Source organism: Thunnus thynnus, chromosome 21 (assembly GCF_963924715.1).
Source record: "Thunnus thynnus chromosome 21, fThuThy2.1, whole genome shotgun sequence".
Lineage (NCBI taxonomy): Eukaryota > Metazoa > Chordata > Actinopteri > Scombriformes > Scombridae > Thunnus > Thunnus thynnus.
Window position 1 is genome coordinate 15,275,523 of NC_089537.1, and position 17,019 is coordinate 15,292,541.

General features: G+C 43.0%; 2 protein-coding genes across 2 annotated transcripts in view; one reads left to right on the plus strand and one right to left on the minus strand.

Annotated features, from left to right (window-relative positions):
* Nucleotides 1-3,322, plus strand: part of pola1 (polymerase (DNA directed), alpha 1) — a 58,541-nt gene extending 55,219 nt beyond the window's left edge. Inside the window, exon 37 of the mRNA XM_067577908.1 lies at nt 2,210-3,322. Coding sequence (XP_067434009.1) covers nt 2,210-2,346 — 137 coding nt within the window. The 3' untranslated portion in view covers nt 2,347-3,322. The remainder of the gene's footprint in view (nt 1-2,209) is intronic.
* A 3,771-nt stretch (nt 3,323-7,093) lies between these two features.
* Nucleotides 7,094-15,690, minus strand: arxa (aristaless related homeobox a). Its single transcript, XM_067578089.1, has 5 exons — nt 14,826-15,690; nt 13,930-14,494; nt 12,405-12,450; nt 10,250-10,581; nt 7,094-9,453 (listed from the first exon to the last, which is right to left on the minus strand). The coding sequence occupies exons 1-5, from the start codon at nt 15,013-15,015 to the stop codon at nt 9,189-9,191; spliced, it is 1,398 nt and encodes a 465-aa protein (XP_067434190.1). The 5' UTR covers nt 15,016-15,690; the 3' UTR covers nt 7,094-9,188.
* Nucleotides 15,691-17,019: the final 1,329 nt, after the last annotated feature.

A 17,019-nucleotide genomic window follows, 5' to 3' on the forward strand; every position in this document is an offset into this window, starting at 1 on the left:
TTAAGTGTTTAACTACCATCAATCGTCTGTGTGTATGTTCTCTCAGTGTGTATGAGAGTGTGTGTGTGTGTGTGTGTGTGTGTCTCACTGTTGATCTCTGTGTATCTAACCTTTGTTCCCTTGGTCAGTCAGTGGGCTGGTATTTATCCAGCAGCCACTAATGTAGCAGGCAGGAAGGACAAGACAGGAGATAGGGCTGTGGAGATGGCGAGGACATGACAACCGACCATATGGATGACTTACGTGTGTGTGTGTGTGAGAGAGAGAGAGAGATCTAGATAGTTAACACAAACCCACACAAAAATGAGTCAATATTTTTTTTTAAAAACTGTTTGCTAGAAGTGTTTTGGTCAGGATTGGGAGTAATGCTAAAAAACTATTAGTTGGTTAACTGATAATCAAAAATTAATAACATGTTGATACATCCATTGGTTCAAGCTTCTGAAATCTGTTGATTTGCTGCTTTCTCTCCTGGTTTAATATCATTGAGTTTTGGACTGGGGGCTCTGGGAACTTGTGATAGACATTTTTTAACATATAGCACATAATACAGACTAAACCTGGGATTTCCAACTAGAGGTAGTTCTCCAGTTGCCACAGGGTGCATGGAAAGATTATGAAGTACCTCAGCTAACTTTAAAAGTAACTGATATTATGAGTTGGTTAAAACACATATTAGTTTAGGGGGAAAATTAAGACCCATAGGTTCACATATTTGTGTGAAGCTGATCTTTAGTTGTATATATCACATTAGCTAATAAACTATCAGCTACGTTACACTGCTGAACACCACGTTCTGCAAGCGAGAGTCCATTAAAATCTAGTTAGCAATCGAGCAAAGAAACTTATTGATAAATGTTTTGAAATGTTCAGCTTTTGCTCGTCCAAATGGTAAAAGTGCAAATGCAAACTTGACAATATCCACTGGTGTCTAATTAATAACATCCCATTTAAAGTGAATACATTCGGAGCATGACAAGTGGTGTCGATGAAGGAGCACCAGAGCGGCTCAGATAGGGTACAAAGTTTGGAAAGCACTGAATTAAAGCGTTAATGAATTACTTCAACAGGTTAATAGATAAGTAATGACAGTAGTCATCAGTTGCCATCCAAGCTTTGATTCTGATTACCTCCATTGCTGTTTGATCCCCGGCTTCTCCCGTCCACATGTCAAAGTGTCCTTGAGCAAGACGATGAACCCTGATTGCTACCGATGTTTCAGGCAGCATCTCAGATAGTAGCCTGTTGCCATCTCCATAGATAACAGTGCTATATAAATGCTGTGCTTCCAGCCTGTCATTTGTGGATGTAACTTGTCTTTTCATGCATTTGTTTAAAAAAAAAAAAAAAAAGAGCTGTAATCTCAGTTTTTTTTAATCGTTTAAAGAAATATACATATTTTTAATTTGAAGTAAAAAGGTAGAACAATATGTGATTCCCACACCAACTTGTGCAACCCAGTTTATGTTTGATATGAACAAGACTGAATCATAATGCTGTAATCAGATCAGTGTTAGACCAAACAAAACTTTCTCCTCCTCATTTCCATTCCTTCTTCGCCGGCGACTGCTGCAGTCATTCCCGACTCCTTGGTCTGATAGTGTGTTATTACTTGGTTTCATGATACTTGGTCTACATTTGATGCTCAGTATAATATCGTAAAGATTTGGTTTCGGTGGCCACCCTGCCCGAGATAGTATCAGTCTTCTCTCTGGCGTCATTGCAGCCCACCTGAAGGGATAACAGAGACAAGATAATGACTTCACGCTCTCGTTGGGCTTTTCTATCGATCTTATGATCTTGTGTGTGTGTGCACGCGCTGCCATCGACCCATCAGTCCAATTCTGTGATCCCCCCCCTCCTCCCCAGCCCTCGAAGTGATAGCATTGGATCTGTTAGCTCTCCAGTTAAGGGTGAAACGCTCCTCGGTGTTTATTAGTAACGAGACACAGCCGGCGTGCGTGCTCAGCTCCTCTTACAGTGGGACTCTGCAGAACCTAATCATAGGGGTGGGGGGGGGAGGGGGTTTGGGAGGGGGAGTGAGAGTCATCCAGGAGTGAATCTCTCACTAGTTTGAAATGCACACTGTAATATCAAGTCACAGTAGCCTGTAGTATCGACTTTGATGCAGTTTAGGAACTGAATGATCTTCTATTGAGCACTGCCAATGATAACTCCTCTTCTTTTTCTTGCCCTCCTTGTTCTCCAGCTCTAGTTTCCCGGATGAGAAATGAAAAGGATGCGTATCGGAGGCTGAAAGAAGTGCCAGACAAAGCCCTGGCCGCCAGTGGCTACTCGGAAATTAACCTGGCCAAACTCTTCCAGGCCTTCTCCTCCCTCAAGTAAAACAACACACACACATCTGTAAAGAAAAACCCACTGAGAGGCTCCAACATCCGACTCCGGTCCAGGGCGTCTGTATACAATTTGTACATTTGACATCTGTTTTTGGTTTATGAATATCGCAAAGTTGGTGATTTTAAGCTTTGACCTCCTAACTTCTATATCTCTGTACATAACGGGCCCGTTATACGGCTTCAAACCCAATCACAGCTCTCCCCCTCCGTCAGTTCCTTCACATACGGACACACACTCATGTCTTGACCCCATCATCCTGACTCTGTATGGTAAAAGGGGAGTAGCAATCATACCTAAATGATAGTCTATTGTGTGTGTGTGTGTGTGTGTGTGTGTGTGTGTGTGCAAAAAATGACTTATCCGCAGAGCAGCCAGTATTCTCCAAAAGCTGCTAATTAGCCAATGATAGTGACCTCGGCCACTAAGACCACTGGATGCCTGCAGCGATCGGACACTTGTTCTGATTACCACCATTCATCCCGAGGGTGTGTGTGTGTGTGTGTGTGTGTGTGTGTGTGTGTGTGTGTGTGTGTGTGTGTGTGTGTGTGTGTGTGTGTGTGTGTGTGTGTGTGTGTGTCAGAACGGAGGATGAAAGAAAGGAGTAAGGAGGATGCAGGGAGTGACGGGGTGAGGGAGGCCACACGCGCTGCTCCCTCGCTCTTTTGTCTCCGTATCGAACAGCTGATCTCCTTCTCCTCCACCGCCTCTGTTTAACTGATGTCATTTCATCCCTTTCACTCCTTTTTTTTTTTTTTTTTTTTTTTTTTCCCCTCCTCCCTCCTCTGGTGGTATTGTGTTTTAATGCTTGTAATTTTCTATGTATTCGACTTGTATTGCTCAGGAGGGTTTATGTAATGTTTTTTTTTTTTTTTTCTGTAATAACTAGAATATTTCGTATTGGTCATTTTGATGTTGATGAGAACCTTTTTGATACTGAAACCTCAATAAAAAGCTAAATGGAAAAGATGTTAATCTTGTGTTATTTTGCAATGGGGGGGGGGGGTATCCTGTAGTGTCTCCATGTTTCCTGCTTGCGCTGCACACTGTAACACTACAAATCATGGAAGTGCACTTTATTAAAATCAAAATCTGTATTTTCCTTATCTTTAACGTAAAAAACATTGATAAATTGCTCCTACTAACAAGTATTACCTCTGTAGCCTCAGCCTTATAGCTAGTAGACCAACATTGTTTTCCCAAAACTATTAAAAACATGAATGAGCCGTGTTCTTTCATTATGATGAACATGAACGTGCTATAAATACTCACTGATGCTCTGATCTGCAGCTGAAAATAGTCCCCAACCGCTGTCAGCATGGTTTGCAAAAAACTACAATGTCCAGCACCTTTAAGCAATCATTTAGTCTTTTGTAAGGAAAAAAAAAGTATTTTTTTTCATCTGTTTTTAAGAATTATACATCTTCAGAAGGGGTGAATGTGCCACAGACAAGTTGGGGAAGTCAAAGTATTGTAAAATGTACCAACACTTTGTTGCTTCTTTTCTTTTGATTTGTTGACAATAACAGAAATGTAGAATATCACCAGGTGTTTCCTTTGAATTTATCTGTTGGATTTTGCTTTTTAAAATTTCATTTCAGGTTAATCGACGGCTCTTGATCACTTCTGGATTCCAGTTATTTCTAAGCTGGAGTGGGTGATACAGATGAAATCCTCTGTAAAAGGTGAATTTCATTTTTTATCGCAGTATCTATGTTACTTTTTCTGGAGAAATACTTATGAATAAATGAGCTCAAGTCAGGAATGTCTGCTTTTGGCTACTCCTGTGAAATAAACTCAAGGTGCTTCTTTACATTTATGCCAAAATTATGTAATACCATATAGCAGTCCTCATACAAACATTAAATTGATAAATGTCTTGGTATAAACTCTATGTTATAATCATATATTCTCATTTCACAGCACAAATTGTATCATCATGGTATTTTCTAAGTACTGTATGTATTTCCCTGCTGTAATCAAAGTTCAGCGCAACTCCGTACATGAAGTGTTTCACCGTTTTCCTCCCAAGAATTCTCCATTGTGTTAATACAGTCGAGGGATTTTTTACTCCATCCTGCCGTGTGCATTTCCATAAACACTGCACGCCTCAAAAATCACTTCAAACCACTGTGACTTGTGAAGGCAACCTTAAGTGGGCTGAACACTTAAACCATGATTCACTATGCAATGGATAGACATGCTGTGTGTGAGAGAAAAGTGTCTGGCTGCATTTTCAGCCTATTGCTCATAACTTTACATATTTATTAAATCATATCAGCTCCACTATGTCTCCCCCAGCTGCTTAGCCTGTTTTTGCTGTCTTTTTTTTTTTTTCTTCCTCCCCCTTTGGATTTAATCAACTACATCTCACAGTAGAGGTGCACAGGCCGGCTATTCCCAGTCCCAGGATGTGTGGTGCAGGTTTTTAAGTGAGGGCCCCGTTTTGTCCTCCTAGTTTGGAGTAAACCCAGTCAAATTGAGTCCCTGCATTAATTCGACCCTGCTAAGCTAATAAGGTCGAACAAGTCTCTTTGTATTGTCGTGTTAAGCTTTATTGCTTGTCGTTTTGACCAGCGATGGACAAGGTAGGCTTTGATGAGGGAATTAGTCCTCTATTCTGTCCCTGTTATTCATAGCGCGGTGGAACATACAAGCACCAGAGAGGGTGTCAAAGGGAGAGCTGGTCCTATTGCAAAGTGTCTCCCTTGTTGGAGCTGAAAGGGCGGTTATGAGACGATAAACCGCTTAATACACTGAGCTAATTGGATGAGAGCAAGAGAGACGGGGAATTAAGGGGCGAACCGAGAGGGGAGCGGAGTGCCATGGCCCTGCTATTCAGGTCTTTCATCGGGGCCGGTCTCCGCCTGGGGGGAGGAGGAGGAGGAGGAGGAAGGGAGGTGGGGTGTGGGGGGGTGTGGTGGTGGTGGTGGGGGGGGGCTGATGGTGTTCATCAAAGCGCCTTTCAGAGCTCCTCTCCCGGGGACTGAGTGAGGACTGATCCGGCTGAGGCTCTGGAGTGATTGGGCCTATTCTCTCAGGAAAGGGACGTGGCGGGAGAAACGAGGCCCGGGAGAATCCAAATCACGGGCCAAATCAAATCCAACAGCTGGGGGAAAAAGGAGAGGGAGCCGGGTGATGAAAATGAGCGCCGGAGCCAGTGGGAGTGGACACCTGGATTAACCTGTGAGAGGCGGCCAGGAGCATTAGTGCACTGACACAATCCACCACCAAATCATGTCTTCTTTTTTTTACAGCCAAAATGCAGGAAAATACCGCATGATTGGACTGTATGCTTCATTTTTTATATATATATACCAACATTCATTATGATGATCATTCATGCAATAAGGCAATAAAAAGCCTCGTGGGTTTATCCCAAGCGCAGGCCTTGTTTGTATGAAAGAGCACACATCCAACAAGTGTGACTTTATAAATCCAGAGCCCCATTGCCCCTGCGACAGCATTTCAATTTTCTCGCCTCTTTGCGCTGCAAAGAAAGTTTAAATCCTCGCTCCCAGCAGGTCACCCGCCTCCCGGCATTCCCCCAGATATTAGGGACAAATTGGTTTGCCATTCATTAGTTATATTCACAATAAGATTAAAACTCCCCGGACAATCTCATCAAAACCCTATAGAGGGGGGGGGGGAAAAACACACACGCTCCACTGGGCTTGAGCAAAAGAATATGGAATTTAAAAAAAAAACAAAAAAAACATGGAGCTCACACATCGTGGATGGTGGTGGTTTGAGCGCACAGGAGAAAATTGGTTTTTATCTTTTTCCTTTTTTTCTCCTCTTTCCCTTTTTTTTTTTTTTTTTGCATTATTCTCCAAGGAGCAGCTGGATGACTTTGTATGAAGCATGTGTGTTTCGGAAGCTTATGTAAAGACAACTATGCACATCTAAGCCTATGTTATCTCCTCTTCATCACATCCTCTCTCTCTCTGTCTCTCTCTCTCTCTCTCTCTCCACCAGACTCTGATCGGATCTAATTCTTGCTTGTTTGGAGTAAATTGAGTGATTAACAGGTGTAGGACCTGCAGACCTGTAAAACAAGACCGCTGAGGGAATAAGGAGAGGGGTTTTCACTGAAGTAGACAATAAAAAAAGAAGGGACTAAATTAATCCGCGGGGTAATTTCACGCGATTTGGTCGGACACCATAGATGGGTCAAACGGAGGAGAATAACCATTGATTGCTGTAATAGTCCCGCATCAGTAGTGAGATCCAATGGAGGGGGGATTTAGGGGGTATTAACTCTACGAGGTGTGTGTGTGTGTGTGTGAAAGCCGTTTGATGAAGTGGTTTGTTACTTCATTAATGACAAAGGGGAACTCGCTTCCATCGACACGGCATTACAGATGTTAAGACCAATTTAGCGCCTTTAAAGCGTTTTAAAGGAAGTTTTGTGACTAGCCCCCCTCCGTCCCCCCCACCCCTCCCAAGATAAAGTGGGCGATCTAATTGAAAACCCCTCGCCTTTGTCGCACGTTTCACATGTTGGGGGATTAAGCTCATGAATATATGGCCAGTATTTTGTCAACTCCGCCGAAGAGGAGAGACGCACGCAGCGCGCCGAATTACGCACCTAATACATTTTCTCTTATTCAAGGTGGAGCAGTGCGCCTCCATCTCTGCCCTCTGCAGCGACACATTCCTCTCTGGAAAAAAAAAAACAGTTTTCATCCCTCTCAGCTGGCCTGCACGACACTTTGAACAAGAAACAACCTGTTACTGAAGTTGGATAACTATTTATTTCACATTCCAGTAGACTAGGCAATACTTTTTTTTTAATGATAAATTTAAAAGCAGTCCCAGAAATGGAGACGTTTTCTTACATTTTGTGCGTAAAAAAAAAAGCAAGATTATTCTTCAATGTAAGACAGAAAGCAAAATCTCTTCATAACACCTTTTATTAATAGTTCTATAATATTCTATTTCACATTGTTTATTTTTTCCTGGTTTTGGCCTATATGTCAGTCCTAAAGGAATTTGAAATAATAAAAGATAACTCATTTTAACAATGTAATTTATTCAAATTAGCATTTTAAACCAGGAAACTTACAATCACTTAATAAGAAAAAAAACTGTCCTTCACTCAGTTACTCAGGGAAAAAAATGTTTTGACATAAATAATTATCTAAAAATCTAATAATTCATAAACACAGGTGAAATTCTACACAGGGCGACATTCATTACACACTACACCGAGTGCAAATTATCAAAACACGGCCTCTTGAAATATACACGACCTTGTTTTGAAAATCATCCTTTTTTTTTCTTGTTGAATCATCTTTTTTTTTCTCTTTACACAATATGTACAGTTTTCTTTCACACAGTCAGGTCATTAGAGACACATGTCAGATCTCAGCTTTTGCTCGCATGTCCTGCAGTCAGACTCGGAAAACCACTGCTGTGATGATAAAAGAGAGGGAGGGAGGGAGGTGTTTACAGAGATCTGCGCGGTTGACATGGATGGAAATGACCTCAGATGACTCTGGTTTAATTAGGAGGTTTTAAAATAATATATATTCATACAGTGGTTTGGCAGAGTGTGACTGGAGGACAGGTGAGCGGTGGAGAGGAGTCAGGCTTGTAGAGAAGGCTTATGGAAGGTCTATGGACAGTTTTCCTTTGGTTCTGGGAGGGGAGGGGGTGTGGGGGGGTGGGGGACCTCCTCCAACTCGCCTTTATTAGACGCAGACTGGCTCAGCCCACATCAATGCATACAGATTAAGCAATGTAATGTGGAGCACTCACATTTGAAGTAGCACAAGAATCCTTTCTAAAAAAGTCTAGGTTCCCCTGCTGCTCTTCAGCTCTGTGTGTGTGTGTGTGTGTGTGTGTGTGTGTGAAACGTGCAGTGGTGGATGAAGTAAAAGTAGCAATACTACACAGGTAAAAATGCTTTTACAAGTAAAAATCCTGTTTTGAAAATGTTACTTAAGTAAAAGCACATAACTCTTACGAGTAAAATGTACTTTTAAGCAAGTAAAAAAAGTACAAGTACTTAATGTAGAAAAACTATCATTAAATTATTATTACTGATAAATTAATGTGCAGGCTACATAGCATTAAATATTTTATATATTAGGTAGTTTGATCTATTACAATACTTCCTATTTTCTAAGTGGATCCAGTGTTTTGTATGTAAAATCTTAATTTTTTAGTATATCTGACAAAAAATGTAGTTGAATTTAAAAGTACAATATTTATTATTTCACCACAATATTATATTTGACTAAAATGAAATACTCTAAAATTTGTACTTGAGTACAATACTTTAGCAAATGTACTTTGGTACAGACCTCTATTGGCGATGTGTGTGCTTTATTTTCTTGTGTTCACATGTAGTAGAATGTCTTATGGGCACTTAAAAAAACTATATGATGGCCTGTATGAATGATATAGAGCCCAAATTCAAGTTTAATTTATTGTCAAAGTATCAATAAATATTTAAAAGTCTTCATAAAAAAATCTGCATCTTAAAATATTCATATTGTGAAGAACGTGGAAAATATTGAAATTACTGGACTGTGATTCAGGAAGGTGTGTGTGTGGAGTGTAAAACAGTGTTACAGTGGTTGACACACACACAAACACACACTTTTTTTCTCTGTTTTTTTTTTAGCCAGTGCTCTTTTTGAATTTGGTCGTGCTATTTTGTTGGGGAAACATGAGGTAACAGGGGTGGTTGAACAAGGGGACATCAGGACATCAGCCTCCAGAGGTATGAGTGGGTTTTTGGACTGGGGGGGTAGAGGGGGGGGGGTTGTCATGGAATGGGACATAAGCCCGGGACAGGGAGGCCTAGAGCTGGTGTTGAGTGTTCAGCACACCTCCTTCCCTGCGGCGCCGGTGGACAGAATGTTAAGCTGGGTGAGCTGAGCCGAGTGTTCCTTGGCCTTGAGGCGCAGCGCCGCGATACTGGAGGCCCTGCGGTCTGCTGCGGCTGCAGAAGGGGCTGAAGAGGAAGAGGAAGGGTCGGGGAGGACGGGTCCCGCGTGGGAGGGATTCTCTACTGGAGGGGCGGGCTGACGAAGGAGAGCTGCAGCGGTGGAAGCACTGGTCAGAGGACCCATACTGGAGAAGAGCCTGGGAGAGAAAGGCAGACTTAACCATCTGACATTCATGGTTGCTAAAAACATGCGCCGAGTTTCATTTATTCAATCCGAAGTGGCACAGAAATCTCATTTTCACATCACCTCTCTTACATTTGAGAGCACTGTGACTCTAAATGGTCTGTGTGATAGCAGAAGAAGAAACGTTTCCTGTTAATTAAGATTTTGACTGTCCTTCACATGTATTTTATTTCCTTTTAGTTTCTTTAGTTGGGCGGTTTGTCTTAAAATGAATCTTAGATCTTTTAATGTCTTCTATTATCTGTCTATTAAATACTGACTTTCCGGAGATTTAAAAAAAAGATGAAATAGAGAGTAGAAGGTTAATAATACTCTATATTAGAGAAGAGGAAAGCAAATGAGAAGCTAATTGTGGCATGTGGAGTGTGCAGCATCACCCCTCCTCACAGCTTGTCTTGCAGGATCACACATTTGGTTAATTTATTAAGGCATTTGACAGTGATTACACACCACTGCGAATGGTTAACAGTATAACATATTTATAATCAGACTCCCTGAGATAAACAGTAACGCAGTGTGGCTGAGCGTTACTGTAACTATCAGTCATTAGTGTTGTATGATGGGTTGGTTTATTTTAAGCTCAGCTGCTGCATTTTTCCTGTACGTGTGCTCGACTGCGAAATTGTAGTAATTTACTGTAAAATACAGGGATAAATGTGACGTCCTACAGGTGCAGAGATTAGTGGGCTGTGGTGTAAATAAGTGTAATGAACAGGTCCACCGGAGGTCTGTGCATGGGTGCAGCTTACCTGCCAAAAGTGGGTCCAATGAAGGCAGGGTGGCGAAACATGGCGGCGGTGCCCAGGAAAGTGCCCAGGCCGAGCGGGGTGGCCAGGGGTGGGGCAGAGCCGTTGTGGGGCGGTGGGGCCAGGCCCGGGAAGGCGGCGGCCGCGGCGGCAGCAGCCGTCCAGGCGGACTCCAGGGCCGGGTGGGGGTGAGGAGGGAAAGGCCCCCCCTCCAGGTAGTGGCTGAGAGGGTGGCCTGCTGCCAAGGGGCCTGGGAAAGGCAGGCCCGACGGGTGGGCCTGCACCCCGGCCTTCTCACGCTTCCTCCACTTGGCCCTGCGGTTCTGAAACCACACCTGAGAGCAGACACACACACACACACACACAGATTAATAGGAGCAGGGAAGTCCATCTCATTTCCTAAACTACTAGAAGACAGCAGGACATAAATCCTGCTTCCAAGTGATTTAAAGAGGCTGCATGTTTTCTAAAAATAGGAAACCCTGGTATCAACAGGCAACTTCTCCTATAAAGAGACTTTTCCTTCTGTCTTAATGACAAGAGGAGGGGATGCTCAGGTCACACATGTCAGCACAACTGTTCAGTTACGCAGGTTTTTTCTTGCAATAAATAATCAAAACTATAACTCCCAGTCCTGCTTACATTACAGCAATGATTCATGGTAATTAACATGACTAGACTTTTCAATGTTGCGTCAGTGTAGTCTAATAATTGTCTAGTTCAGGTGATGGCCAATAGGCGGAAAGTCAATGGTAATTACATGCAAGGTAAACCCTGCCGCTCATGGTCCCTTAAATCTACTTTCTGTCTAATTAAACCCCCGTCTCTGTGGAGGGGCTCCAGGGTGGGTGGAGGGGGGGTGCGTGTGTGTGGGGGGGGGGGGGGGGGGGGGAGAGATAATTAAGAGCGGTGTTAACAAAAGATCCAGAAAATTACCGCTGAACTGGCTCCAATAACAATTAATGCGCTTTAAATGAAATTCTTAGGAGATGTCGAACAAGTGACTTCCATCCAAGAGAGTATTTAACTTTCCCACGCATCCGCTGGTGCCCAGTTTGCACTGCAGAAGCACGGGGCTCTCACAATGAGCAAAATGTCAACATGAGCAAAGTGATTGAACGGGGCGAGCTTGAGCGACAGGGACTGTACACACACACATACACACACATTATTCCCAGAGGGCTGTTTAGCATTACACAGCCTCTCGGGAATTTATGAGTTTTTATCACCTCCTGATGGCGCCCGTTAAGTGATTTGTTCACCTACGGCCCCTAAAGAGACATCTGTTGTTTTACCGTCGGCCATAACCCCCTCGGAGCTTCCACCGTGTTTGAACTGTCTCTCTGGTTATGAGCCCGGGGTTTCGACATGCAAGCCACGCTTTGAGTGCAAAACGAGGAAGAGAGAGAGAGAGAGGGAGGGATGGAGAGGAGAGGAGAGTGGGATGGGAGGGGAGGAGGAGGAGGAGGAGGAGGAGGAAGGGGGGAGTTGGCTGGGGGGGGTGAGGGAGGGAGGGGGGGGGGAACTGGGAGCAAACACCTTTAATGGTCTCTCATTCGCTCCCAAGTGCAAAGCATCGGATCAATGCAGGTCTATTGCAATCACATAATGGGAAATCAAATAGCATTATCCCTCCCCTCTTTCTCCCCCCTCCCTCCATCCCCTCTCTCTCTCTCACACACACACACACACACACACACATCCTTTTACTCTCTCTCTCTCTCACACACACACACATATCTCGGCCCCTGTCTGTCCCCTCTGATGGGAATTCAAACACCATCTCATCCCAGGAATATAGACAGTGTTTGCTCCTGCGCTAAGTGAGCTTTTTATGAATCGCCAGCGTCGGCTTAATTGCCACTAAAACGTCCCCCATTCGCGTGTAATAACATTCAATAACAGGAAAGACCTTCCCTGCGCAGCGACTGGGGCCATTTAACACATTTTTACTGTAATAAATTACCGCCTCAAATTGGCCTGTAATCGTTGATCCTCAATCAGTGACGCATATCACCGGTTATTATCCAGCGCTGTGTACCGGGAACATTTTATAGAGGACATAAAACATTAAAGGATGCTTTCCCCCCCCCCAAACTCATATTTGATTTGTCGCAGGCTTCTCTTTTCAGATAAAGATAAACAGAGAGCCACTTACTTGAACACGGGCCTCGGTAAGATCCAGGCGCATTGCGAGCTCTTCTCTGAAAAGGATTTAAAAAAAAAAAAAAAAAAAAAAAAAAGCAGAAAGAGGAAAGGAGAAAAAGCAGAGAGAGAGAGAGAAAAGATTCAAGGTTACAGGCCGTCGTTTGAAAGCAAAGTAGAATTGCTGTTTTGTCCCCTCCTGTTGTTCACTGTCAACAAAAGATGACCAAAATAGGCTTGATTTTTTTTTTCTCTCCTCCTGACTTGAACTGCAGAAAGACGCCATAGCCATATTCTATTTTCCCCTGTCACGGATGGGTAGAAATAGGCCTAGTGATTGTTAGATTTTCCTTAGCCCAGGCCTGTCAGTGTAACAACATAATGGCTGAAATAATGACATCTAAACTAGCCTGCCACAAAGCAATTGACGCTCCCTTCAGCTGCGAGATGGGTTTGCAGTGCAAATTAGACCTACAAGTCGCCTTAAAGTAAATCGATTGGAAAATATGAATAATCCCAATGGTTAAAAAAAATCGAAAATATAGGTTATTGTGTTTTGTTGTATCAGAAAAGCTTTTATTTGAAGCCTAAAATGTGAATGTATCAATTAACCAAATGTAGATTTTGCAGAAAATAGGTCTGATTTTTTTTATAGGCCCTACTAAATAAAAGTCCTAATTATGTATTTTATAAAACGTGTTAATAGCATTTAAGCTTACATATAACCCTGCAGAAAATTGTGTGCGTGTGTGTGTGTGTGTGGCTGTGTATGTGTGTGTGTGCTTCCCACTGCATGTACACCTGTCCTTGGGCTTATGTTAGGCCCTGACTAATTTTTTTTTTATTTATTTTTTTGGACACTGTATTCAGTATCATGTCCAACAGGTAACCTGAGCTGCACCGGTTAATTATTTCTCCTGAGACTGACCTCGCTGTCATGTGTATCAACATGATATCTTACAGGTAACAAAACGTGCAGCCTTAGCAGCACTCACAGGCCTATTGTATGCAAGACACGGGTTTGGTGTTTGGGGTTTTTTTTATGAGGTGTGATCTACACAGTGTCCAGTAACAGGCTCGATTACAGACGTGTGCAATTACAAGGACTGCTTTTGCAAAATTGTATGGGGTAAAGAAGTGTTTATTTAGAAGTAAATGCATTTAGTTATCACCTTGAAGGCGAATTATTATTAGAGAACACGTTGCATGTTTGTGTCTTTGTGCGTCTTTCAAAGAATTTTGTTTATAACAGCCACATGTTATAAAAACACAATAATAATCATAACAATAATAATAAATTATTGTAAGAAACTATTGTTGTAGAATAGTGTAATTATAGACTTTTTTATATGCATATAAATTAAAATTTGTAAGCCTATTTTTTCTCGTTTTATATGTAAACGTATCTGATGCAGAATTGCTATAATGATGAGAATAAATTCTAATAATTATAATTTAAGCTGAGATGCAATTTTAGAATTTTAAAGCGATTTTTTCTAGACTTGAAATAAGGAAATTTCTGCAAAAATTTTAATTACCTGGTGAAGACGTCGGGGTAGTGCGTCTTCTGGAAAGCCCTCTCCAGCTCCTCCAGCTGGTAACTGGTGAAGGTAGTCCTGTATCTTCTCTGCTTCCGTTTCATCATCCCTTCCTCCGAGTCACTGCCCGCCGACAGACACACGCTGTCCTCCCCGTCCCTCACGTCCCCATCCCCGGCGTTCAAGCTCTCCCTCTCCTCGTCCTTCGGGGACAGCGCGGCCGCGTCCCCGCAGCTTTCCTCCTCCTTCCCCGCGTCCTCCTCGAACTTCAACGGGCCGAGCTCCACCAGTCCCAGGCTGCTGTCCTCCGAGCCCTCACCGGGGCTCTGGTCGCCCTCTCCCCGGCTCAGCGACACGTTCTCCCTGTAGGACTTGTTGCGGCTGATGCTCACCTGCGGCGCCTGGGTGATTTTGAGGTTGTCGCTCGCTTGTTCCAGGAGGAGCCGCTCCCTGTCCAGCTTCTCTGCGTGGTCGTGAAGGTACTTCCCCCCCGGTCCGTAGAGCCGGCGGAGCTTGGGTGGCAGGTGCATGTCAGCGCTGAGAGTCAGGGGGTCTTTCGTCGACCCTGAAGAAGAAAGCGCGTCAAAGATGTTAAAATAATGGATAAGAAAAAGACAAGCACAGCCTCTAATAAACTTTATAGTTTTGCAGGCCTGTGAATAATTCTGTCAGACTTTACACCAGCTGTTTAGCCTTGGACACATATTTATTAGCCAACTATTATGAAACCAAACCTCTTCTGGACGCATACTTTGAGCGTGAAATTAGCTTTTTTTTTAACACACGTCCATCCCCTATAATACTCCTAAATAAACAGCATATAGGCCTAACCACAGCGGCTGCTTCTTTTCAATAGTATTGTACCAGACAGACAGTCCAGCTCATAGGAAACTTACCGTCAGCCGTCTTGTCCAGCTCTCCTCTGCCGGGCAGACCCGTCAAACTTTGCGCCCCTATCAGTCTGACCTTACAGGGACTCCGGCGGCCCAGAATGCTGTCTATGCAGTAAGAGGAGAGCAACGTCGGGGATTTACTGCTCTTCCTCTCCCCCCGGTCGCGGAGATCTTCCTCAAACTGACCGCTCATGTCGACGCTTCGGTGTTCGTCTCGTCTCGGTAACGCCTGTCAGTCTCCCTCTCTCTCTCTCTTGCTCTCTCTCTCTCCCTCTCCCTCTCTCTCTCTCCCTCTCTCTCTCTCTCTCTCTCGCTCTCTCTCTCTCTCTCTCTCTCTCTCTCGAGGTCCGGTGCTCTCTGCTCGATCTTCTCCTCTCCTCTCAGGCCAGCGTGTCTGTTTGATCCGGGACCGCTCTCTCCTCCTCCTCCCCCTTTCTCTCTCTCTCTCTCTCTCTCTCTCTCTCTCTCTCTCTCTCTCTCTCTCTCTCTCTCTCTCTCTCTCTCTCTCTCTCCTCTGTCACTGCTCTGTCACTCTCTCAGCTAATGACAGACAGCGGTTTGGCTGCCTCGCGTTGCGCTCCGGTCTGCCAGGCGCTTCTCCGCTCCTGTAGGCTGTTATTGCGCGCCTGATTGGCTCGTATGTGTGTATGTGGGGTTAGAGACGGCGCGGAGCTGCTTTATATATTTTACGATTAAAGTTAATTTGAGGGGAAGGTAACAAAACCCGACATGGAGTTTTTTTACTCCGCGGAATGAACTCGGAAGATAACTTTGAAAACGCAGCTTTTCTTGCATGTTGGTTTGAATTTCGTTTTATTTATAAGGTCTGTGAACATGTTTAAAATTCGATGAGAGCGGCCGATAAAAGATCTCTGCACTCAAGTGAAATTATTTAATAATAAATGGATGTTTTGGTAGAGTTTAGCATATTTGCAACAAAGCACAGGTGTGTTTTATAACATTAATTAAGTGCAGCAAGGTAACTAAGGTATTCAAAACAAAATGGCACGGAAGACATGCACAGTAAAGTATATTGTATTCTGTAACTGCAGCCTAGTTGTCCTGTACATATTTGTGCAGCACTTTATATTACAGGGTTAACAGTTTTAATATTGTTCATAAACAACCAATCAATGCTTGATTTATTCCAAAAGGTGTTTGTAGTAGCTGGTTTCTGCAATTCTTTCTCTTATGAGGCCTGCTATGATTTTATGTTTTTATTACTTATTTTATTACTTCAACATTAGAAATAGACATTAATAATAACAGAGGGTATGATGATAATAATAATAATAATAATAATAATAATAATAATAATAATAATAATAATAATAATAATATCACACATATATTTTATATAGACAACCGGTTATGCAGCAGTCTTTTCTTCCATACAGGCCACTGTCTTGAATCCTTGTGCCAAGATGAAAAATAAATCTGGCACGGAGTTTGTGTTCAACCTCAGACAGCGCCTGTGAAAGCCATGTCTCTGACTCTGACTCACATAAAAATGGAAATATCAATATTGGGATCCGATTTTTTTCCTAAATCTGTTCTAGGCTGCAGCTATTGAAACAAAGAAAAGAAAAACATAAATATTATTTGGATTATTATGGGCTTTTTTTTAAAACATTTTTTTTTATATCTCATGAGCTCAACGTTGAACATAATTAAAGTAGCATTATCTGTCTGTCTGTCTCTCCCTCTCCCTTCAATTGCCTGCTCTCTGCTGGAGTTGTGGATTGACTTAAAAAGTGAGGGTGGCGCGGCGGTGATGAGACGCCGCACGGGGAGCCAGGATAGCACGCAGGGACTCCGCTGTGGAGAGGGGGAGAGATGGAGAGATGGATCGAGAATGTAATTTTAAATGAAAGTCTATTTAACCCGCTGTGAATGGCATGACCCCTATCCTCGCCTCAGAGCCCATCACTGTTAAAAGGATCATTTTCAGAATTCAATCCAAAAACTTCAGCAAGCTGCAATTTACTCTCCCCTTCTCTCTCTCTCTCTCATTCTCCCTCTCTCTCCTCTTCCTCTCCGTTATGTATCTGCCCGGCTATAGAGCATTGCAGCAAACGAAAAATAACAATAAGATATATGTCCAGAAAATTGCACAAGTTATTCCTTTTTTTTTCCTTTTATCTATTTTTAAGCGATCTATGTATGACTCTTCTGTGATTGCGCCATTGATCTTAAG

What these genes read in the sequence shown, in the direction of transcription:
- arxa (XM_067578089.1), bottom strand. Translation starts at nt 15,015, where the DNA reads ATGAGCGGTCAGTTTGAGGAAGATCTCCGCGACCGGGGGGAGAGGAAG. An exon ending in TTACCGAGGCCCGTGTTCAA is followed by an intron (nt 10,582 to 12,404) that starts GTAAGTGGCTCT and finishes GTCTGCTCTCAG; the next exon opens with GTGTGGTTTCAGAACCGCAG. An exon ending in ATTGGACCCACTTTTGGCAG is followed by an intron (nt 9,454 to 10,249) that starts GTAAGCTGCACC and finishes TTTCTCTCCCAG; the next exon opens with GCTCTTCTCCAGTATGGGTC.